At 56.6% G+C, this 22,398-nt stretch overlaps 1 protein-coding gene across 1 annotated transcript; it reads right to left on the reverse strand.

The window, feature by feature from the left end:
• Positions 1-10,145: 10,145 nt before the first annotated feature.
• FOXF1 (forkhead box F1) lies at positions 10,146-15,201 on the reverse strand. Its single transcript, XM_036346786.1, has 2 exons — positions 13,001-15,201; positions 10,146-11,640 (listed from the first exon to the last, which is right to left on the reverse strand). The coding sequence occupies exons 1-2, from the start codon at positions 14,124-14,126 to the stop codon at positions 11,480-11,482; spliced, it is 1,287 nt and encodes a 428-aa protein (XP_036202679.1). The 5' UTR covers positions 14,127-15,201; the 3' UTR covers positions 10,146-11,479.
• Positions 15,202-22,398: the final 7,197 nt, after the last annotated feature.

Here is a 22,398-nt window from a genome sequence, read left to right on the forward strand (position 1 = left end):
ACAAACACTCCATCCATGCTTTTGTTCCGGCCCTCCGGTCCAGTTTAAGAACCCATTGTGGCCCTCGAGTCAAAAAGTTTGCCCACCCCTGGACTAGACTCAACTCCAGCCGCGTCGGATGCCCTCCCGATGCTGGGTCATGGCGCACCTCTCTGACCTGGCTCTTCCGGGCTTGGTGAAGACAAGGCTGGCCTTCCACAGCAGGATGGAGGAGACACGGGCCTGGAGAGGTCCTTTATTTTCACGTCAATAAGTCTTACCGCTGCACCTCACCCTCCCAGGCAGGGCTCCCAAAAATGCTTTTCTTGTGACTCCGTGAAGAGCCCCATTTCCACCGCCAACGCTTCTAAGGGAAGGGAAGTTTATAGAAAATCCAGTTTTATCACCTGGAAAAGAGTCATCTTCAGGAGGAAACCCAAGCTTTTGGTACCCAGTCTCTCCCACCGCCTTTTCCTTCCACAGATTTCCCTAAATCCCATCACACTGCCCAATAAAACGGGTGGAATGCGCGGCCAGCTGGCCGGGCCCAGGCATCTTCTTGCTGATGCCCCAGCAGCCACTGCCTCAGCCCTGTGAAGTGGGAAGTAATGTTCTCCCCACCATTACAAATGGGAAGACGGCAGATCAGGACAAAGTGGTTCCCCTGACCTGGTCCCACAGCCCATTCTGGCAGAACTGCGCTGCACCCGATAGAGATCATTGCTGCAAAGCCAGTGTTCTTTCCACTCCTGCACCCACTTCTCACACCCGGGCCCTCCGGGCTGAAGGCACCCAGTGGGCGAGAGCTCAGCCTTGTGGTAAGAATTCCTTACCTGCTGAACCACTAGAAACAAGGCTGTCCCCAAAGGCTGATGGGACTTGTTCAGGGTTCCAAACCCAGGCCCAGGCCCAGGGAAACCTGGTGCTTGCTTTCCTCCATCACTCTCTCCGGGAGCAGGAGAGCAAGGACAGCGCCGTTCATGCCCATCCTCAAAGCCCAGCCGGCAGCCCCATTCCAGGGCAGGGGTCCTGCCCGCCACTCTGGGTCTCTGCCCTCCCAGTGTCCTTTGGGAATCACTTGGCCTCTGCATCTCACCCAGCGACCCACACAGACCTCGCCCCAGACACCACAGGAGAAAGAAGCTGATGACACAACACGGCAAATGAGAGGCTGAGGACCCCAGAAAAGAGCCAGTGCAGCTAAAACCACAAAAGAGCTTACATTTGGCAGAGAGATTGGAGAGAGGACTCACATGTCAGATGGGAACAATTAAAAGGAGGAGAAGCCAGGACTGGGGGTGGTCACGTGGTGAAAGCACTCTCCATCCACACCCTCGGACACCGTGACCATCCCTGCGGTCCTGCATTTTAACGCACCAGGGCCAGGCCATCTTCTTTGCCAGGAGATAATGAAGCTTTTGCCAAAGGAGCAAAAGTGAAGATCCCTTCCCTTCACCTCTTCCCATCTTGCTGGGAGCATTCCCACACATCACCACCTGCCCTCCCCCACCGCCCCCAGGGAGCACCTGGCTGACAGATGATCTTCAGAATGTTCACCCTCCCTACCCCCCAGCGCAAAGAACCAAATGGGTGTTGCTAAACTGACTTCCCCTTCACCTGGATCTAATCTAAGCTGTGTTCCAAATAGAATAGCTGCCCCTAAAACTTAAGGGACTCCACTCATTTTCAAAATGGTTTTCTCCTTGGGGCAGGGGTTCCTGGGACACCTTTCTTTAAAATAAGTCTTACATAGAACCCCACGCATGCAGCAGGTGAGAGGGTAGAGTGTAGGTGAACAGGTAATCATTTCCCGGAAGCATTCTTTGATGGGTGCTGCCTACCTGGCTGCCGGCCCCTTTCTCCCGCAGGGAAGGAGGGGACCACGTCCTCAGCTGTAGTGGCTTCTATCACCTGCGGACGCTTTCTCCGTATAGTAATGACTCGGGCTTACTGAGCTGTTCTGAATGCGGTGGGAGTAGTAAATGTTGGCCTCCAAGTGCCTTTCCTCTAGAGAAGGGGACTATGCCCATCATCTTGAATCTGGGCTCTGGGACCGCCTGGTTAATAGGCTCGAGCAGAGGTGACGCTGTGAGCTTGCTTGAGGAGCCTAGGACGTGCTCGGCTTCTATTTTGTCTTCAAGGGTTACTCTTGGAACCCAGCCACCATGCTGTGAGGAAGCCCAAGCAGCCTGTGGAGAGGCCCACATGGAGAGGAACTGCCAGCAGCACCAGCTCGCCAGCCATGAGGGCACACCAACTTGGGATCCTCCAGCCCCAGCTGAGCCGTCTCAGCGATGCCTCCCGGAGCAGAGGCGGGCTGTTCCCACTGAGCCGGCCCCCCCCTGCAGTCAGGAGTGAAATGAAGGATTTTTGCTGCTCTAAGATTGGAAGATGACTTGTTCCTCAATAATCAGTTGCATAATTTCATTTATATTATAATGATATTCACATGTAGATTATATGATGCACTTATATCTAAATATACATGATTGAAGATATACAAATGGAAATTGTATGCACAGAAACACAAGCACATACTTTCAGTTAGTCCTTGCAATCTCTTTGAGAGACTCTATTTCATAGACACAACCAAGGTGCAGAGAGGGGGCCCGACCTGCCCCTAGTGCCCCCACCGGTGGGCAGTGAAGCTGAGACGCAAATTGTCACAGATCACAGACTAAGCCAGCGTGGCCCCTGCGCCTTCCTTCGCTGCGGATTGTCTGCACTTTGCAGAGAGGGGCAGAAAAGCCAGGGCACTTCCAGAGTCGAGTGCAGGCGTGGGCGATGTCCCAGGGCGCCCGCATGCCAGGGGCTCTGCCCGGAGCCCAGGTCGCTCTCCCAGGCCCGCAGGGGAGTCTCCTGGCGGTGGGCAGCGGTTTGTCCACTCTGCGTTCCGTCTATCCCGCCCCCTTCAATTCTGATCTGCACCTCTCTAAAGAGCTACCCCTGATGGAAGCCCACTGGGTGACGGGCACTGGGCCAGCCTGGCCTCCTCTGTGGATGAGGAAACTGAGGCACCGAGTGTGGTGGCTTGTCCCCGGTGCACGGCCGAGCTCCGCTGGTCCCCACCCCACACTCCCCCCTTGAGTTCTGATCACTTTGCCAGTCCTTGTCCTCATGCTGGGTTTCCACCTGAGACCGCCTGGGCGAGCTTTCAAACCAGCGGAGACTTCTAAACAGAGGAGCCCTCACTCCTGCCCCTCTGATGGGGCAGGCCCTCTTATTTTCAACGTCCATAAATCACAAAGGTTAAAATGGGGGCTGACATGGGACCATGTAATGTGGGCATTTTGCACTTTGGATATTTGGAAGCAATAAACTCAGGCCCTGAAGCGCTGAGTTGTGAGCAAACTAAACATCCCTCCCTGTCGCAAAGGGCGGGTGGATTGACTCATTTAACCCCACGAAGGGTGAGAAGGATGTGGCTCAGAGAGGTTAGATGACTTGTTAAGGTCACACAGCAGAGCTGGCCTTCGCCCCAGGGTCTCTCCCAATCAGCAAGGGAGAAGTCTGTCCTCTGGACAAACTCTGATGGCTCATCTCTTGACCACCAGCAGGGCCTCGGGGGTCATTGGAAGCCACGGTGGCTTGTGGGGGACGCCAGAGAGATGACTCATGATTGAGGAATGTGGTGAGGAGGCAATGCACACCAGGTCTGCAGTGAAGTCAACTCTGACATGTACAAGCTGTGTGTCCCTGGGCAAAGTGCTTACTTACCCTCTCTGCGCCTCCGTTTCACCTGTAAGCCCTTTATAGGTTTTACTTCATTTAAGCCTCACCATGCTTTGAGGGAAGTGCTCCTACCATTATCCCCATTTTACAGATGGAGAAGCTGAGGCTCAGAGAGGAGGGCATCTGCCCAAGCTCACAATGTTAGGAAGAGAGAGAGGGCTCGAATGCAGGCTCTCTGATTCCCACACTTGCAACCACTACACTTGTTTTCTGCTTCTCCTGAGACCCACACAGCTGTCTTGGGGGGTGCTGGGGGACATGTTTGCTTTCTTTTCACTTTTCTAAGGTTTATTTGTTTTATTTTAAATAAGCCCTATCATTTGTGTAATTAGGAAAATACTAATTTAGTTTGATCCTCCCCCTAAAAAAGGCAGGTACCCCTTCACAAAGGTCAAAGAGCCCGAACCACCAAAATCAGGTTCATCTGTGCACATGGTTTGCTGTCCAGACCGTTGTGAAATCAATTTTCCTTGGCCGGGTTTATTTTTGTTAAGACTAGGCTGTTGTCTCAACACAAACTGCAAAGCAGACAGCAGGTGGCGCTGCCGCCTCATCGAGAAGCAGCCGGGGTGTGCAATGCCTGGGGTGGGGCAGGTGCCTCTCTCCCTAGGAGTGTCTTTGACCCTGAGCTCTTTTTGGAAAGAGCCTAACGGGGAAGCCGCCTGGAAAGTTAACCGGGTCCCCCTGTCCTCATGGCCTCACTGGCCACGTCTGACACCGCTTCGCCAAGCCTCTGACCGTCTGGACAGAGATGGGCCAGCCCTCCCTGCTTCACACAGTACTGACCACACAGAGGCATGATGTGCTTACCTATGGCTTGCTTTAGAGGAGATTTCCAAACACAAACGTTTTTATCCCTTTCCGGGCACATCTGAGGACTTGGCCTGCTGCCATATGGCCGTAAACCCTGGGCACAGTAGGCTGTGTGGTCCATGCCTCCTCACTGATGGGATCTCACCAGTTTAATAAGATGCTCAAAGAGCCCGGCCGGCCTGGCTCAGAGGTTGAATGTTGACCTATGAACCAGGAGGTCACGGTTCGATTCCCGGTCAGGGCATATGGCTGGGTTGCGGGCTTGATCCCCAATGTGGGACGTGCAGGAAGCAATCAATAAATGACCCTCTTTCTCCTCATTGATGTCCCTCTCCCTCTCTCTCTGAAATTTATAAAAATATATTTAAAAAAATAATAAGATGCTCAAAGTGGCTTGTCACCACTGTTTCTCCCCAGACCCCTGCCCGCCGGCACGGTTTCTCCCGGCTCTGCCACCAGGCTGACACAAAGCACTGCAGAAAATGAGCCGCGGGTGTGGCCTGCATCTGGCCCCATCAACTTAGTCCACTCGGGACAGGCTCGCCTCTTCCACAGCCCCAGCCCACACTGGAGAGCTGGAGGGCACCTTGGTGACCGTGCTCACTGCGGGGTCTTTCTGCTTTGGCTCCGGTTTCCTTGGCCTTGGTGACATCGTCCCTTAAGGATGTGCACATGAGCCCCACCCTTACTCCCGTGTCCTGGTGCTGGGAAACACTGAAACAATGCCCGCCGGTCCACCCATGAGGATGGGGTGTGTCAACCACTAAATCTAGCTCAGTGCCACGGCAGACTCGTGGTAGGTGCTCCTCGTCTCTTGCATGAATGAAGCTGAGGCGGGTTTTCCTGTCTTTCTGTCCTTCATGCCAATAATATTTTACACTGGCAAACATCAGCTGTCCCTCTCCCTGCCCATCCCCAGAGCACATAATATAATTGCTAAGGCCCCTGATGTGTCTTGGTCCTACAGTAATTCAGTGCAACGATGTACAGACCCGGCTTTTCCCCGACTGTCCCGGCTGCTGGCCCAGCAGAGCTCTGCCTCAGGGTGTGCCTGTAGCCGATGCCGGACAAGGGCCATTCTCCTGAAAACAGCCCTGAACCCAGAGCTGCCAGGAGATCCCAGAAGCAGAGCAGGGAGGCCCCAGCTGAAGTCTCTCACCCTGAGCTTCAACTTCTGAGATTTTCTCTGATGGACGAAGGAGGCCCAAGGAAGTCAAGGCAGCTCTCATCAGGTGGGAACTCATGAGAGCCAAGTCCATTGTCCTAGAGCAGTGGTTCTCAACGGTGGCTGTGCATTAGAATCACCTGGGGATCTTTTTAAAATCCTGATTTCTGGGCCTCATCCTCCGGAAATTCTGTTTCTTTGTTACTAATGTGGCCCCACCCCATAACAAAGAAACAGAATTTCCGGAGGATGGGGCCCAGAAATCAGGATTTTAAAAAGATTTCCAGGTGATTCTAATGTGCAGCCAAGGTTGAGAACCACTGTCCTAGAGGGAGACAAATGTCAAGGGGTCTGAGCTGGGGCTGCTGTGCCGTCTCCCCATCCCAACTGCATGGCCGCCCCACAGCTTGAAGGAAGGGAGGGGTGTGCGAGGCGCTGTGTTTAGAGACCCCAGACCCCTGTGTGGTTCCTCATCTCGCCAGTGGAAGCTGGCAGCCACAGAAGCTGGTTCATGGATCACACTTCAGCTTCCCTCTTTTTTCACTAGACCCCATAGGTGGAGGAAAATGGGTGACCAGGAGCCACACAATACAATGGTAAGGGACATGGGCTTTGAAGTCAGAAAATCCTGGGTCTGAGTTTAAATTCCACCTTTTTCCCAGTGTCTGGAGCAAGTCCCCTAACCTGTCCAAGCTCCATTTCTGCATCGAGAAAGCGAGGGTAGGAACAGGACCTCCCTGAGGACTGCGGAGATGCATTGAGCGGGTGTGCGCCCTAAGGGCTCCCCAAGGGCCTGCAGAGGTAAGCCTGGTAAACGTTGGTGGCCTGTGAGTCCAAGCTTGCTGGGCTCCACCTTCTCTCAACCAACTACTTTTTACACTCACTAGCCGCCCTGGGCTGCTGGCGGGAGGGGGCAGCAGAGGCCAGGCTGAGCTGCCTTCTCTGGGGTTTTCTGGGGAGCCCAGAGAACGATGGAGGAGAAAGAAACTTTAAACTTTAGCACTCACCGGGACCACTTGGGAATCTGTAAAGACTGCGGATTCCTGGGAACCCCCTCCAGAGATTCTAATCCCATGGTTCTCCAGGCCCTGCCCCAGTCCAAAATCTGCAGTTGGAGCAGACCACCCAAGTATTCCAATGAGGGTGGTTTCGGGGCTGAGCTCTGAGAACCACTGTCAGAAGTGAAGCCACGGCCCTCAGGGGCCTTCTGACCTGGAGGTTAGGAAATCCTGGGGGTGAATCCACGTCAGAGCCCCAGACTCAACTCCAAAATTCCATCTCTTGAGCCCCACAGATGTCATCCTCCTCCCTGGGGAGGGAGAGAGCGTCCAAGTGTGTCACACCAGAAGATGGGGAGTTTAATGGTTCCCAAAGTGGTTGCTGATCGGAAGTCCCTGAGCAGGAGGCCTTGCAAAATATGGGTTCTTGCACCTGGTGTGCCGCCACCGACCTGCTCACACCTACAACCACCAGATCTCTTGGGGGAGGAGGGTGAGACATGTGTGGGTCGCAGGGCCACTCCTGTTGGTGCCACCCCCTCTCCCAAAGGTCCTTGAAGACAGTATTATCAGAGATGAGAAAACTGAGGCTCAGAGGTGACTTTGATGGTTTGTTTAGGTGGCGGCAGAGCCCAGACTCTAGCTCTGCATTTCCACTACCTCTGGAGAGTGCCTGCTAGCGGGGCACTTGCAGGCGGGGAGCCAGGCTTTGGTGCCACAGTAATGCCTTCCCATTCCCAGGCCTCCAGTCCCAAAGGGAAAAGAAAACGGGGACACTGCGGGGCTCAGTGGGCCAGGCGTTTTCCCATCAGAAGTGCACACCCTGAGTGCCTTCCAGCGGTCCGTCGGGGCGCTGGCGGCCGACGTGGGCCCTGGGAGTGAGCTCAGGGCGGTGGCCTTGCCGCTGCAGTTCCCGTCCACCTACGCCCGGGGAGCTCGGAGGCCTCGCTGGGGCGTTTCTGCTGCCAGAGGGTGCATAGGGCGGGCTGCTGAAGCTCAGGTGCACCCACAGCATCGGCCCCTCCTGGAAAACCGCGAAATCTGCGGGATTTGTGATCCAGGAACGGAAACCCTGTGGCATACATCCTTGCTACTTCCCTGCCTCTGGGCCTTTTGTTACTGAGGGGTGGAATTGCATACATTGAGGGGGTGGAATTGCATACATTGAGGGGGTGTAATGGACTGCATTGTTCCAAGACAAACTTCCTAAAAGTAGCGCAAATATTTTTAATTGATCCTGTTGAGGATGTCCCTATGCTAGAAGGATTCCCACGAATGCCCACCGGGCCGGTGATTTTGCACCGGACTCAAAAGGCCTGTACACATTAAGCTTGTACCTTGCACATGACGGTCACCCTTTCATCGCAGCGCAGGACAGTGGGCGCTTCGCCCAGCAGCCCCTGGTGCAAGCCCAGGCTGAAACAGGCCTTGGGAGACACAATGCCGGTGAGTTCTGTCCCGCGCAGCAGTGGCAGCATGAAATCTCGGATGAGGGTGTGGAGGCAATTTTGCCTGCGGAATCTGGCCCTTTCAGGTTTGCCAGGGGAAGGCTGGACTTTTCTGTCGCCCCCAGACCCCAAGTCAAGCCAGAAAACAGCAGGTAGGCCCATCCCAGGGCCCCGGGAGGTGTTCCTGCACCCGGGACGGGGACGCGCTGGGAGATCCCACGGAACTGCAGGCGCCACCGGGACATGAACTGGAAGCCGCGATCCGCTGCCGCCCTGGCATCTGGCACAGCAGCGGCGCCAAAGCCACGCGCCACGGGGACGCACCTCGGCCTCTGGGGCGCCAAGGTCCAAGCGAGTGGGCGAGGGGGCTGGAGGGGCCGCAGGAGACCGGGGAGCGCGCCGGCTGGGCGGCATTGAGTTTCTCCTAATCAGCCCCACTTCCCCGAGCCTCCGAGCTAATTGGGGCGCAGTCTCCGGCGGGAGGAGGCCCGCCTTGCCTGCGGAGGTTGTCTGGGTGAGAGCGCTGGAGACCTGGGGGCTTTTCTCGGGCCCTGATTTCCGGGGCGCCCGTGGGAGGCGGGGGAAGCGGAGAGACGTCCCTTCTGGGAGAGCAGTGCCGTCTCCATCGCAGCGAACCTGCTCGCGGAGCACGAGGCCGACGCGCGCCGGGGACAGCGCGCTTCGCCCGGGAGACCCCCGCCGCCTCTTCGGCCCGCCCGAGACCCCGAGGGACACGGAGTCACCAGTCCTTTCCTGTCCCCTTTATCTCCGTTTTATAGACAGCTGTTAGGTTGGGACATTAATTGCCCGGGCGAGTTTATTGATAATTTTGATGTAACAGAGCACCGGAGAAATTACCCTCACGTCCAAAATGTCAACTTTGAGAAGAGCCAGGTTCAGAAAAACTGCGGTGGGTCTTGAACGGCCGCACCAACAATGCGACTTTAGCGTGTTTGTTTTCCCAAATAGCGGGAATGGGAATAGAAAGAGGGTGATCAGCAGAGGACACAGGCTCCTAAAAATGTTCTCTTGCCCCTGAGGATCTAGAGCAGTGGTTCTCAACCTTCCTAATGCCGCGACCCCTTAATACAGTTCCTCATGTTGTGGTGAACCCCAACCATAAAATTATTTTCGTTGCTACTTCGTAACTGTAATGTTGCTACTGTTATGAATCGTAATGTAAATATCTGATATGCAGGATGTATTTTCAGTTACAAATTGAACATAATTAAAGCATAGTGATTAAATCACAAAAACAATATGTAATTATATATGTGCTTTCCAATGGTCTTAGGCGACCCCTGTGAAAGGGTCTTTCCACCCCCAAAGGGGTCGCGACCCACAGGCTGAGAACCGCTGATCTAGAGGGAAATGCTAAGGGATTGGAAACATGCCTATCACCTTGTTCTCCCACCAATGGCGCTTTTTTGCACACATTTTACTCGATTCCTGATTTGGGAAAAACAAGTGTCGGGCACAAAAAAAAAAACACAAACCAACCAACTACAAAAACATAAAAGTTCTTTCATGATTTATAACGGCTGGGATATTGGAACAGTAAAGTCTGAAATTCAAAGTAAAACTTCCATTGGTCTTGGAATGGGAAAAAAGAAAGAATATAATTTTTATATATTTATGTATATTTTACAAATATATGGTCTTCCCTGGGAGAAGGAGGACTCTAGGTCTTCTTCAAACATTTATTTCTTTAAAAAGAGAAATGACATTTAGAGGGGCAGAGGGCTCTTCTTAAAAAACAGAAGCCAAGAAAAATAGTCACTCATGTCCAGAATTCACTTCAACGTGAAATGAAGAGTGAAAAGGAGAGGATTAGCCAAAAAATGGAAAAGAAAAAAGTATGGAGAATCACCCATATTTTAAATACAAAAAAAAGAAAGTCTAGCTATCCCAGGCCGGGTTCTGTCTGTATTTGGGGTGGAAGATATTCTGCAATCCCAATGAAATACTCATGCGATTTTATTTCTAGTTGATACAATGTTAAAGGCCATGTACAAATGTTATACATTTTTATTTTTGTTCTTTTTTTTAGGAAAAAATACACAAAAGGCAAAACATCCTCAAATTGTCATTTTATACAGTGCAGAAGGAAATTTAAAATACGTGTCACAAACGCTGCACCCCAGCAGCCAAAATACTAGAAAAAAAGGGGGTAGTCCTTCATTTTATATATATATTTATATAAAACATATGGGGATTTGTTTTTACACACATTGGACTTTGTTTCAAATTTACAATGGATATCTAAAAAAAAAATTCTACGCGGCAAATATTGCCAACAAAGTTACACCATTAATACTGATAACCGGAGGAGCCTATGCGGTGTTTCGATTACTAAGGAAAGAAAGAATAAATAACAGGATGAGCCTTGCTATCGTTTTAAAAAGTGCCTTAACCTTTCTGCATCGCCGCAATCCTGAATTCGCGCGCTGGCCGGGCCTCCCCGTCCCGCGTCGGGCCGCGTTCGTGCCGCCTTCGCACCAGTTTACAGCAGAGGTCGGGAGACAGAAAAACACCCTCCAAAAAAGTCCACGGAAAATTCGAAACAAGACCAGAAAGACTGCAGAGAGGGAAGAAGAGGAAGGCGGAGGGGGGTGGCAGAGGCCTGGAGAGCCGCCCGCTTCTGGGCTCCATTGGTTTCTTTTTTAAAAAAACAAAAACAAAACGAACAGTGGCTTCAGAAACGCAAGTCGTGCGCACAGAGATCCACCTGTGGCTGCAGGGCTTCCGAGGTGGGGAGGGAGAGCTGGCCTCTCGCCCCCGCTTCCCTGCAAACGCGGCTCTACCACGCGACGTGCGCATTCCAAGACATTCTTCCCAAAGAAAGTTAAACATAAAAACGATAAATACTCAACCCCCAAATAAAAGTATTTGATAATGATGGTCTCATGCGTTTGCCTTTCTTCTAAAAAAATCTCCCCCTTCACTTTTTCCATTAAAGGGTTAAGGGTGGGGGGAGAGACCTCAGCAGAATTTTTGTTTAGATGTTGAGGGTTTTCCCCCAACACAGCACCTTCTCAGCCGGTTTCAATCGGATCAAAAAAAAAAAAAAAAAAAAAAAGAGAGAGATTTATTTACCAACAGCTGCAGTCAGATTAGGCCTGAACGCCACCATTTTTAAAATATTTTGAGGGAATAGGAGAGGAGGTGCCAAGCTCTGTGCCGCTTCTTTGCCCTGGGGGTTCCTTTTGAAATAATCCGGTTGGGGAGGGGTCAAACCCTTTTCTTCTGCCGACGGTTATACCTCGAGAATAAAGCAGTTTCTAGGGGTGGGTTCCCAGGTCCCTGTTCCGACGGCCGTGCCAGGGACCCGCGGGCTTCCCGGCTCACATCACACAGGGCTTGATGTCTTGGTAGGTGACCTGCTGGTGGTAGTAGGAGCCACCGCCGGCGGAGTGCATGGAGGAGGACGCCATGGTGTTGAAAGAGAAGACAAACTCTTTTCGGTCACACATGCTGGGTGACTGCGAGTGATACCGAGGGATGCCTGTGAGGGAGGTGACAAGGGGCGAGAGTTTAAGATGGACAAGCAGCTCTGCCCGAGGCGCTCTGGGCGCAGGGCCCCATCCTCCCCACTCTCCACCCCCTCCCCAGAGTCCCCGAGTTCCCAGCCCTGACTGGGCCCTGGGCTTGTGCGCCCCAGGGGAAGAGCCTGGAACACCCGGAGACATCCCTGCTCCCGGGAGCACCCCTGCCCGGGCCTGCACCCGCTTTGGACACAGAGCGTGGGCTGGGGGGCTTCCGATGCCTAAAAGGAAGGGGTGGGGTGGGGGCCCAGATGGGTCTGCAGACGCCGCCATGGAGGGCCCAGCGGCCTCCACCTCTCGGGCGGCCTGGCGCCAGGGCAGCCACTTCCCAAGCCCGAAGGCTGTGGAGGCCTCCGTGCAGCCAGAGGCAGGCACTGGGAGCAGGAAGCACAGGCCGTCACAGGGGCGAAGGGCGGCTTCTCCGAGGAAGCCCCCCTTGGAGAACCGGGCCATCAGGGCAGCAAGAGCCCAGGAGTTTGAAGCAGCCCAAGCAGGGCAACCCCAGATCCCTCCAGAGAAGTGGCCTTTCAGCCACCGGCCAGGCTCCTGCCTCCCACCCGCTGCTGACAGCTGACCCCTGAGAGGCCCCTGCTAAGCTCCCTCCAAGCTCTTGCCAGAACGAGGCGGGAGTTCAGGAGGGGAGCTTTTTCTCATCTTCCCCCTGAGGGCTGGGGAGAGGGCACCCGAGGACCCGAAAACCTGGGTCCTGAGAAACAAAGGGCCTGCGGAGCCTGCAGCTCTGACCCTCGCTCTGGGCCTGGCACAGACCTCTCTGCCTCTGTCCCCACGAATGCCCCTGGCTCAACAGTCACCAGGCCAGGCCTGGTTCTCTGAAAGGCCGGCGCTGAGCTCCTGCGCAGCAGGCCCAGGCGGCGTTGGGCCTAACTCTCCCGTTCTGCCAGGGCAAGGAGCAGAGGCCGCTCTCCGCTTCCTGAGGGACCACCCTGGAGGGTGGGCCAACTGGCCAGCCGGGCCCCATCTCCATCCTGGGAGCTTGCTGAGGGGTGAGGGGACCTAAGGGACCAGGAGCAACTTAGACTGTTTGGATCTGAGCCTTTTTGGTGGGACCTGGCCATGCTCCCGAAGGCCAGCAGCCTAGAGTTGGGAAAAGAAAAAGAGACACGACATGTTGACCCAAGTCAGAACCCAAGTGGCATTCACCCCTCAAACGGAGAGAGGTGGGCCCTAGGGACAGCGCAGTGTGGGGCTGGCACCCAACGGAAGTGGCTGCAGGCTCAACCAAGGGCCGGCAGCAAACTGGGGCGCTGGGTCCGCGCAGTGCACTCACAGATGTCCGGGCCGCCCAGACTCCCCACTCACCTTGCAGCTCAGCTGGGGCGTTGTGACTGTTCTGGTGCAGATAGGGCTGGTCCAGGGAGTGTGTGGAGAGGCTGCCGGACAGGGGGTTAGCCGCGGGGTTGCAGGGGGACAGGGGCTGCTGCTTGATGTAGGAGGCGCCGCTGTTGAGCGCGGCCGAGGCCGAGGGCGGCCAAGCGGCCGCGGAGCCCGAGTAGACAGCATGAGGCTCCATGACCCCGCCGCCGGCGGGCAGCAGCGGGGAGGCGGGCACCGAGCTGTCGTGGTGAGGGTACTCGCCGGCCGCCCCGCCACCACAGCTGCCCATGTACGAGTGGCCGCCGTTGGCGGGCAGGTGGGGCACCGAGTGGCTGGGCAAAGCCATGCCGTCCACATTGCCCGGCAAGTGACCATTCATCATGCCCAGGCCGCCCTCGAGCGCCAAGCTGTTGGGCGGACACGAGAGGCCGCCAGCCGAGCTCTGGAAGCCGTAGGTGTCCGGGAGGTGGTTGAAGCCCAGCCCGTTCATCATGCTGTACATGGGCTTGAGCGCCTGGCATTTCCTTCGGAAGCCGCGGGGCCGCCGCCGAAAGGAGCCCTCCTCGAACATGAACTCGCTGGCCGGGTCGATGGTCCAGTAGTGGCCCTTGCCCGGCCGCCCCAGGCCCTTGGGCAGCTTGATGAAGCACTCGTTGAGCGAGAGGTTGTGGCGCACCGAGTTCTTCCAGCCCTGGTAGGAGCCGCGGAAGAAGGGGAAGCGGCTCTGCAGGAACTGGTAGATCTCGCTGAGCGTCAGGCGCTTGGTGGGCGAGCTCTGGATGGCCATGACGATGAGCGCGATGTACGAGTAGGGCGGCTTCTCCGGGCGCCGGATGCCGGCGTTCGTCTTCTTGGCCTTGGACGGGCCGGACGACGCGGGGTCCATGGCCGCGCCGCCTCCCCCGCCGCCGCCAACGCCGCCGCCGTGCGGTGGCTGCTGTTTCTCGGGCGCCGAAGACATCGGGTGGCTGCTGCCGCCGCCGCTGCCGCCGCTACTCTGCGCCGCCGACGAGCCGGGAGGAGGAGGAGGAGGAGGAAGAGGAGGAGGAGGGGGGGGAGGGCGAGGGGGAGGGGGCTGCGCACGCGGGGCTGGCTGCACCTCTGCCGTCATCGGCGGCCACTTCTCCCGAGCGAGCCGCGGCGCGCCCTCCCCCGCCCGCCCGTCCTCCCCGAGGAGCTGCTGGATCGGCCGGCGGTTGGCGCAGAACCCCCTCTCTCTCCAGCTCCCTCCGCCCCCACCTCTATCTCCTCCCTCTTTCCCTCTCGCCCTCCCACAAGGGAAGGAGCCGAACAGAGGCTGAGGGCAGCCTCTTGGCAGCAAGGGCGGAGGCTGCGGGATCCCCCCCGCCCCTCAACACACACACACACACCGGTTTTTTAGGGGTGGCACCGACTCCGGGGCCTGCGGCCGTGCGCCCCCGCGGGGAGCCGCGCTTGGTCCCCACCGCCCGCAGCGCTCGGCTCCACGGCTCCAGCGGAGGCCGTCCTCACGGGACCTCCTCGCGGCAGCGTCTCCGGGCCGGTGTAAGACCCTGCGGGAGTTTCCTCCCACCCTGCCCCCTCCGGCCCCCACGTTGGTGGGCGCTTAAAGGGCCCCCACCCTCGCCGCCCAGCGGCCGCCGGCGGAACCCGCCCCGCCTCCACCAACCTGGCGAGCGAGTGTTAATGCGCTCTCCGCCCGCGGTTCAGCCCCGCCGCGCGCTGGCCCCCCGCCTTCCCTGCCCGGGCGGCGCCTAGGGAAACGCACCCCGGGTCCTGGGCCTTCCCCGTCAGGTACCGACCAGTGGCAAATCGCAACTGCGGCGGCGGCAGCGGCTTCCAGATCGTGGCCATCACGGCACAGTCGGCTCGGCGGTCCCCGGGGCCAGCGGGCGTAGGTTCCCGCGAGGGACCGCCTCCCCACTCTCCCCGCCCCGGGAAGGACTGCGCTGCGCCCGGGACTTTTCGGACTCTCCCGGCAGCGAACGAGCGGGCGGGCAACGGCTGGGCCGAGCAAGGGCGGAAAACGAAAGTGCGGGCGGGTGGCTCGCTGCTGCTTTTGTCTCTGGCTCTGCGAGGCCGGGCAGGGGCGAGTGAAGAAGGCTGGTCTTGGGGGACCAAAGTCGCACAGGCTCCCAGAACAGCGACCCGGCTCGATCACTCACTCATGCTCACGTATGCATGCATCGATGCACATGCAAACTCGGTAAATGACTAGGCTCAGATGTGTAAACTCTCTTCTCTCCCATTCGTGCGTTTCCACTCGCGCACTCCGCGCTTCGGCTTGTGCGCGCCCACTAATGCGCTCGCTCGCGTACACGCCATAGGCCCATAGGAACTTAAATTTCATCAGCTCCCACTCAAATGTACGTTAGCCACGCTCGGATCTGAACCCACACGTAGCCCAGTTGACTCCCCCCCCCCCACCCCACCCCACCCCCACACTGAAAACCTTCCTATTATTTGGCCCCGCAGCCCTGATGTCCCCACTTTCCAAGAGCAGGTTCCGATTCCTCATGGATGGTAAAGGCCCTGGCAGGAAGTTTATGTGGTTCAATGTAAACATGTTCTGAGGGATTCTTTAATAATAATAATAGAGAATTCCGAGTGCGCGGGCGGGGCGGGGGGAGTTGGCCTAATGCCCCTGTGGGCCGGCCTGCCGCCGCGACAGGGCCTCTGACACTGCGCGCCCGGCCAGGTTCCGGAAAGCTGTCTGCGCGGGCAGGGAGCGCAGGCTCAGGCGGCCCAGAAGCAGTAGGCTGCCCGCAGCTGGGGTCTCGCACGCACCCCCCCCCCCCTCTCCCCCGATCCCACCTCCTAGCACCAGGGTGTGGGCTAGGACTGGCGTGGCGGGGCGGTGGCGCCGAGTGCAGTTCCGCGCAGGAGCCGGGCGCAACGCGGCACACAGGGACCCAGGTGAGTGCTGCTGGAGCGCAGACTGTGGGGCACCAGGCTCGGCCTCTCCCGCTAGGGCCTTGGGTCGGGTGGAGGGAGACCGGGGGTGTTTTTGAGGTTCATCGCGAAGAGCCTAGATGCCGTTCCCTGGTTCGAACTGGGGTGAGAGGCTTGCGCCGGGCTCAGAGAGCGGCCGCGGCGCTTTTCAAAGCCCACCGACCTCTCGCGTTTCTCTGGCCTCCTTGTCTCCGGCTGACGCCCCTCCTCGTTCGCTTGGCGGTAGACGCCTCGTCGCCTTCGGGGCGCCTGGCACGTCCTTGAGAGGAGCTGGGGGGCGCGCTGGCGTTGTCTGGCTAATAATCGCCGCCTGATCCGGCGGAGCCGCGCTCTTGGAGACCGGAGAGCCACCGTCCCTGCCCTGCGCTTCCTCCTGGCTCTCTCGGACTCGGGTCCGTGCAGGCAGCCAGCCTCGCTGGCCTGTGGAAGGGATGAGTGTAGGACTTGATTGCGTTGTGTGTCCCGGTATTTTCGCACAGGTAGACCCGCAATGGCAGACCCACCTCCACTTCTCTGGGCCCAGACAGCACCCACAGACCACAGACATCCTCAACACCTTGCCTGCCTCCAACACACCTCCCCCCGCCCCCCCAGCGAACACCCCGCACACAGCTCAGGGGCCCCCACCCTCACAGACGCCCAGGCCTGTCCACCGCTGAGGACACGCTTTCGGTGAAACGCACGCTCGCCAGCACTGCACGTCCTCCCGCACACAGTCAGCCGCCTTTGCCCACGCAATCGCGCGCACACATCCACGGTCACCCGGCCCTCGCACCTTCTCTCCCTTCATCACTTTTTTTCCCCCTCTGTCAAACTGAAGCTGCAGGCAAGGAGGCCCAGGCGGCGGCGGGAGGGAAGCTGGAGAAGGGGTCCTAGCACCAGCTGCTGGGAGTACATCTGGCCTTTGGAGGAGAAGCCAGCGAGCCGGGAGGCTGCTGCTAGAAAGCCACCGAGGGCTGTAGCACTCCCCATGGCTCCCAAATGCGATAGGAACGCCTTCCTTTCTCTCGCTCCTCCTCCACTGACCCGGAGCCTCCAAAGTGAGGGGCTCTTCTTCCAGGAGCCCCCTTTCCTTGGAAGCCCTCTCCCGGTGGGAGGGGATGCAGAGTTCATTTTAGCTAACCCCCCAGAGCAGGCTTCCTCTCTCCTGCACAGCCTCTCTCTCACCAGCTCTGATTGGGGGCCCCTAAGTGTTTTGGGGTGGGGGAGTTTATGCCTTCATGGGCAAGAAGTATGAAGTCAGACCCCACCTGGCCTCCACTTAGCCCGCAGGTTCTGACAGCAAACCAGGCTCTGCAGAGGAAGGACAGCAGTTACTACGCCCACGGAGAGGGGCCCCAGTGGTTTTGGAGCCTCAGAAATGTAGCAGATGGAGGTTCTCCCCATCCTCTCATCTGCACCCAGGCAGGACATGAAGGTGGGGGCATGAGAAGGAAGGGAGGAGGAATGAGCTCCTGGATCTGTCATTTGGGGGGAACCCCCCTCAAATCTGGGAAAAACCACAGCCAACACCAGGAGGGCTTTTCCACATGCCAGGAACCAAGCTCTTATCTCCTATAATGCCCCTGAGAAGTCCCACCTCACCTTGCAGTTTTAGGGCGGGGAAGCTGAGGCCCAGGGAGGACCTGGCCTGGGTCAGCCAGTGCTGACAAGCAAACATCTCTTGATCTTTCCTCTCCACCCCAAGAACAGACTGTCATTGCCGTTTACCCTCCTGGGTGCCTCTCTGCAGGCCGCAGCTGCCCAGAGTGGGATTTAGACATGCTCTACCTCTGGGCATGCCTGGCTTCCTAGGCCCAAGGGCCCCAGAGACCTGTTGAGAATTAATGGTGATGAAAATAACAACAACCACAAGCAATGTCAGCAGGGCTTCTCAACTGCCCATCATGCCCAAGTACTGATCATCACCTTATTAACACCCCCTTGGGTGTTCTCTGGGTTGTGAATCCCTTTGTCCAACTGTTGAAAATTCCACCCCCCCCCACACACACAGAAGGCGCATAAATTTGTGGAATAATTTTCAAGGTTTTACCAAACACTTTGAACCCATGGGTGGGAGCCCAGCCACAAACCCGCCACCTCCTATTCACAAACCCAGGACCCTGGTTAAAGGCCCCAAAGATACTTGTTTAATCTCCACAGAAGTCCCACCTTTTACAGATGGGGCTCAGCAAGGCTACCCTCCTAGGTCACCCTGGGTTCAGTTGGTGCCATAGGGTGAGGGTCAGCAGCGGTCAGGGCGAAGACCCTTTGCCTGCAGATTCGAAATCATGGTCAGGATTTGAATCCAGCCTCCACCGTGTAGGGATGTTGCATGAGCTGTTTGTGCCTTCATTTCACTTGGGGGGCGGTGGGGGAGAAGGGGTTGTTATTGGTTTATTTTTGCCCCAGCCTTTTTATTGATATAGAAATCAAACATAACCTTGTTAAGTTTAGGATGTGCTGGTTTAGCCTATTTATATGTTGCGAAATGAGTACCACAATAAAGTTAGCTGCCACGTCCACTCCTTCCACGTAGTTAATGTGTGTGTGTGTGGTGATTGCATTTAGGAACTACTCCGTTAGCAACATTCAAGGATATGCTACAGGATTATTAGACACAATCACCGGGCTGTAACAGTTTCTTCATCTAAAAAATGGGAGGAATAATTGCACCTTTTCCTTAGGGCTGTTGGGAGCATTGGACAAGACTATGCAGAGACAGACTTAGGCTATCCAGACAGACAAACAAACAAACAAAATCGGCTTGAGGGGCAGTCAGAGAAAATGCAGACTGGGATGTGGCAGCTTTTTGCTCTTAGCTTGAAGAGCCATAAAAGACCCCCCTCCCGTACCAAATCAAATGTGCGCCCCAGCGCCAGCCCCAGGAATCCCAAGATGGGGGCGGGGGTGTAAAAACAGACACGCCTGCCATGTCTCCCACTCCCCAAACCCAAGGTATTTTTACTGGCTAATTGCTTAAGTGAAGCCGCCCGGGCGGAGAGCGCGCAGTAACCCGAGCAGGGAACCAGATCCTGCTCCGATTGTGCCCGGGCTGGCCTCAGGGGCGGGGGCGGGGGCAGCCGCCGACCACCCACCGCGAGGGCAGCCGCCTCGCCCGCTGCGCCCCTGCTCTGCATTAGCGCCTGGCCAGCACCCCCCTGCCCTGCTCCCTCCAATCCCTTCCAGAGGACGTCCAAAGGCGACCCAAGGTAGTGTGGGCTGGTCCCCAAGCCCTGGCAGGTACTGGGCAGCGAGGGAAGCCGGCTGGCCAGGGGATATCGGTCGGGAGGCTGGAGGGACGGGAGGGGACATTTATGGGTGAAAATGCAACCCGCAGACAAGGGGCTTTGGGGAGAAACGTCAAGGTCAGGAGGCAAGAGGGTATTCTTCCTCCCTCAATCATAACATGATCTGTGCACAGAATATCTGGGCTATTTCTCTGCAAACTGGGGATATGCACACGCATCACGCATGCCAATCTGTAGAGGGGAAGAACGGTGGGTCTGGGCCGTGTCTGGCAGGCACGACAGTGTCAGGTGGGTGCCGGGGTGAGGGTTGTGCACAGAATAGCTGAGATGTACAAATATGACTCGTTTGCTGCGCTGAACACTAGAGGATGTAAGTACAGTATGGTGTCTTCACGTGCAATTAATATTTTAAGAGGTGAACAAGATAGCACTGTATGTGTGCAGAACATTCGCATGTAATATGAGGTGGCCCGTGCACAGATCATTGCAGAGTAAGTTTAGTATAGCAAGGTATGTGCATGGAATGGTTTGAAGGTGCGTACAACATAATGTGTTCCAGACACAGAATATCGTGGGCTCTGAAGAGAAGATAATATGGAATTAGACAGACGGTTGTAGATTGTGTGTATGATGTAAAGGGGTATATTATAAATGATATATTGGATTCACATGAATATCGTAAAATGTGTACAATTCGATGCCCGTGGGCACAGAACATCATGGGAAATGTGTTGACAGTGCGTCTGGGTCCAGCCGGTCTGTCGGAGGAGAGGGGTCTACCCTGGGGAGCTCAGTCCCCCAGGCTCCAGGCAGCGTGTTTGCAGCAGAGGATGGCTGCGCCAGCGAAGGCAGTCAGGAGGTGTGCGTGCAATCTAACCTGCAATAATAACAATGCAGAGCCCACGCAGCTCACGGTGGTTGAAGCCTGACTGGGTGCTCCTCTGAGGCCCCTCAAGGTAATTGCTGGCTCATGCAGCCCTGACCATACCGCGTAAGGCAGGCTCCAGAGAGGCCAAGGTCCCAGGAAGCCAAGCGGACTCTCCTGCTGATTTTTGTAGCTTCGGGGCGCTCTGGAAGTGCTATGGAGTCCTGGGGACCATGTGTCTTCTGTGCGGGCCTCCAAGCGGTTGGTGGCACAGGACCCTGTAGTCCTCTCTCTGCAGCCGGTACAGGGGACAAGAGGTGTGTGTACTGCGGAGCCCACTGGGTGTCCCGGGGCCATGGAGGAAGCTCCTGATCAGAGCCCACACTCACGTTTTGGGGTGCTGTACCCACTTGTGCCCCATTGCTGCCCAACTAAATTCCAAACCAGGGCAGCCCTGATGTCAGTAGGAAGCTGGACTCTGCGTCCCCTGAGGCTCTTCATGGGGTTACTCCAAGGTGAGGAGAGAGAGAGACATCACCCCCTAGCCCACAGAGCCCTGCCACACCCCTGAGGCACACGTGGGGCTCAGAAATCCCACCTGTTTGGACCACCGGGGCCAGGGGCCACGTTGGGGGAGCAGCAAGGGAGGGGCTCTCCCTGCACCAGGCCCCGGCAGTCCATCTCCCTGTCAGCTGTACATTAGGGAGAGGTTCATATTTTGGTCAAGAAAAAAAAAAAAAAAGGCCCGTGCTTGCACGGCTGCAGCCCTGAGCTTGCCCCTCACTTGGCCCTTTTACCCAAAAGCACACATTTTCCATGACGTTCTTCAATGAAATATTTGACAACATTGCAGCCCAGGAATTTACAGCCTTCTTCCCCTGCGAGATTTTTGGGAGTTTTCTGGCATGAGCAGTGCACGCTGCTCTAAGAAACAGAGATGCTCCTGGGACACGGCGTGTCCTGTGCTCCCATCCGGGATGCCTGGCTGGGCAGCTGCCCTCCCGCTTCCCACAGAGACAAGCTCTGAGGCATCCGACATTGTTACCCCACTGCCGGCAGCTGTGCTCAGAAAGATAGCATGTTCCTTCCCGCGTGGGGTGTGAGGATGTGTGTGGTGCCGGTTTGTTTCTGAGAAAGCCTCCTCATGGGAGAGAGTGATGCCCCAAAGCTGCCGCAGAGAGGGAGGGAGGCTGTGGCTCAGCGCCTGGGGGTGGGGGGCTGCCTGTGTGTGTGGGGAGGCAGTGTAGAGAGAGATGAAAATTAATTCTGTGAGTTTCAACAAAAGGAAAATATCCATTCAATTTCAGGGGCTAGGTATTTCCTATTTTCTAGGTGAGGGAGAGAGAAAATAAAGACAGCCGGACCAAGGGAACACACACACACACACACACACACACACACACACACAGCCCGCGGGGAGGAGGGAGCTAGCACTGAGACTGGGGAATGAGGGCCGGCAAAGCAGGGCGGCCAGGGAGACGTGCTCAGATTTGTTTCTTAATCAAAAGCAGCGATCTGCTCCCAGGAACCTGCGGGTGTGTGCGCTCAGATGTGCCTTCGGTCTCCCCTGTGCTGGTAGTGCTCGCTGTCTATTTCCATTTAGAGGGCCTTGAACATGATACAAACAAGTGTTATTTTTTTATCCAGAAAACAAAATTCGCTCAGCCCCTGCTCCACTCAGGGAGGGAGGGAGGGAGGGACGGGGCCGCCCAGGATTTGCTGAGAAAGTAGAAGTGACATCCTCTCCCGCGCTCCCTCCCCCCAAGTCTGGTTTGGGGGCTTTGTCCCAGGCGGGTTGCCCCAGGCACCCCTGGGAGAATCCGCACTTGGATGTGGGGGACTTGCACGGCTTTGCTGGACCTGTTCTTTGCACGATTTATTGGGGAGCCAGTTCTTGTGTGTATGTGACGTGGGTGAAGGTGCCGCAGGTCCTGGGAAGTCAGAGCTGGTGGGGTCCTGGGCATCCTGCCCTGTGCATCGAGGGCCTGGAGACACGGACACTCTGCCCTCCCCAGAGAGAGACCGATATTTGGTCACCAGAACCCAGAGACACCTAGAGTCAGAGACACAAAGAGTGAGGCCCTGAGAGAGATAGGCACACACAGATGGCGAGAGAGTCAGAAGTTTGCATACCTTGGTGAGAGAGAGATGGAAGGTCAGAGAGCAAAGGGGGGGGGCGGGTAGAGAGGGGGGGTGAGGGTGAGCGAGATCCTACTGGGATGGACAGAGTTCTTTGGTCTTCTGCTTGGGGATTGGGGGTGGCACCTAGAAAGCAGGGAGCCTCAGACTGGAGTGAGGAGTGTGTGCAAGAGGGAGGGAGAAACAGCGGGGAGAGGGAGAGACATAAAAGAAGAAAG

The sequence above is a fragment of the Myotis myotis genome, unplaced genomic scaffold, assembly GCF_014108235.1.
Source record: "Myotis myotis isolate mMyoMyo1 unplaced genomic scaffold, mMyoMyo1.p scaffold_m19_p_19, whole genome shotgun sequence".
NCBI classification, from domain to species: domain Eukaryota; kingdom Metazoa; phylum Chordata; class Mammalia; order Chiroptera; family Vespertilionidae; genus Myotis; species Myotis myotis.

What these genes read in the sequence shown, in the direction of transcription:
- FOXF1 (XM_036346786.1), bottom strand. Translation starts at nt 14,126, where the DNA reads ATGACGGCAGAGGTGCAGCCAGCCCCGCGTGCGCAGCCCCCTCCCCCT. An exon ending in CGCCCCAGCTGAGCTGCAAG is followed by an intron (nt 11,641 to 13,000) that starts GTGAGTGGGGAG and finishes CCTCCCTCACAG; the next exon opens with GCATCCCTCGGTATCACTCG.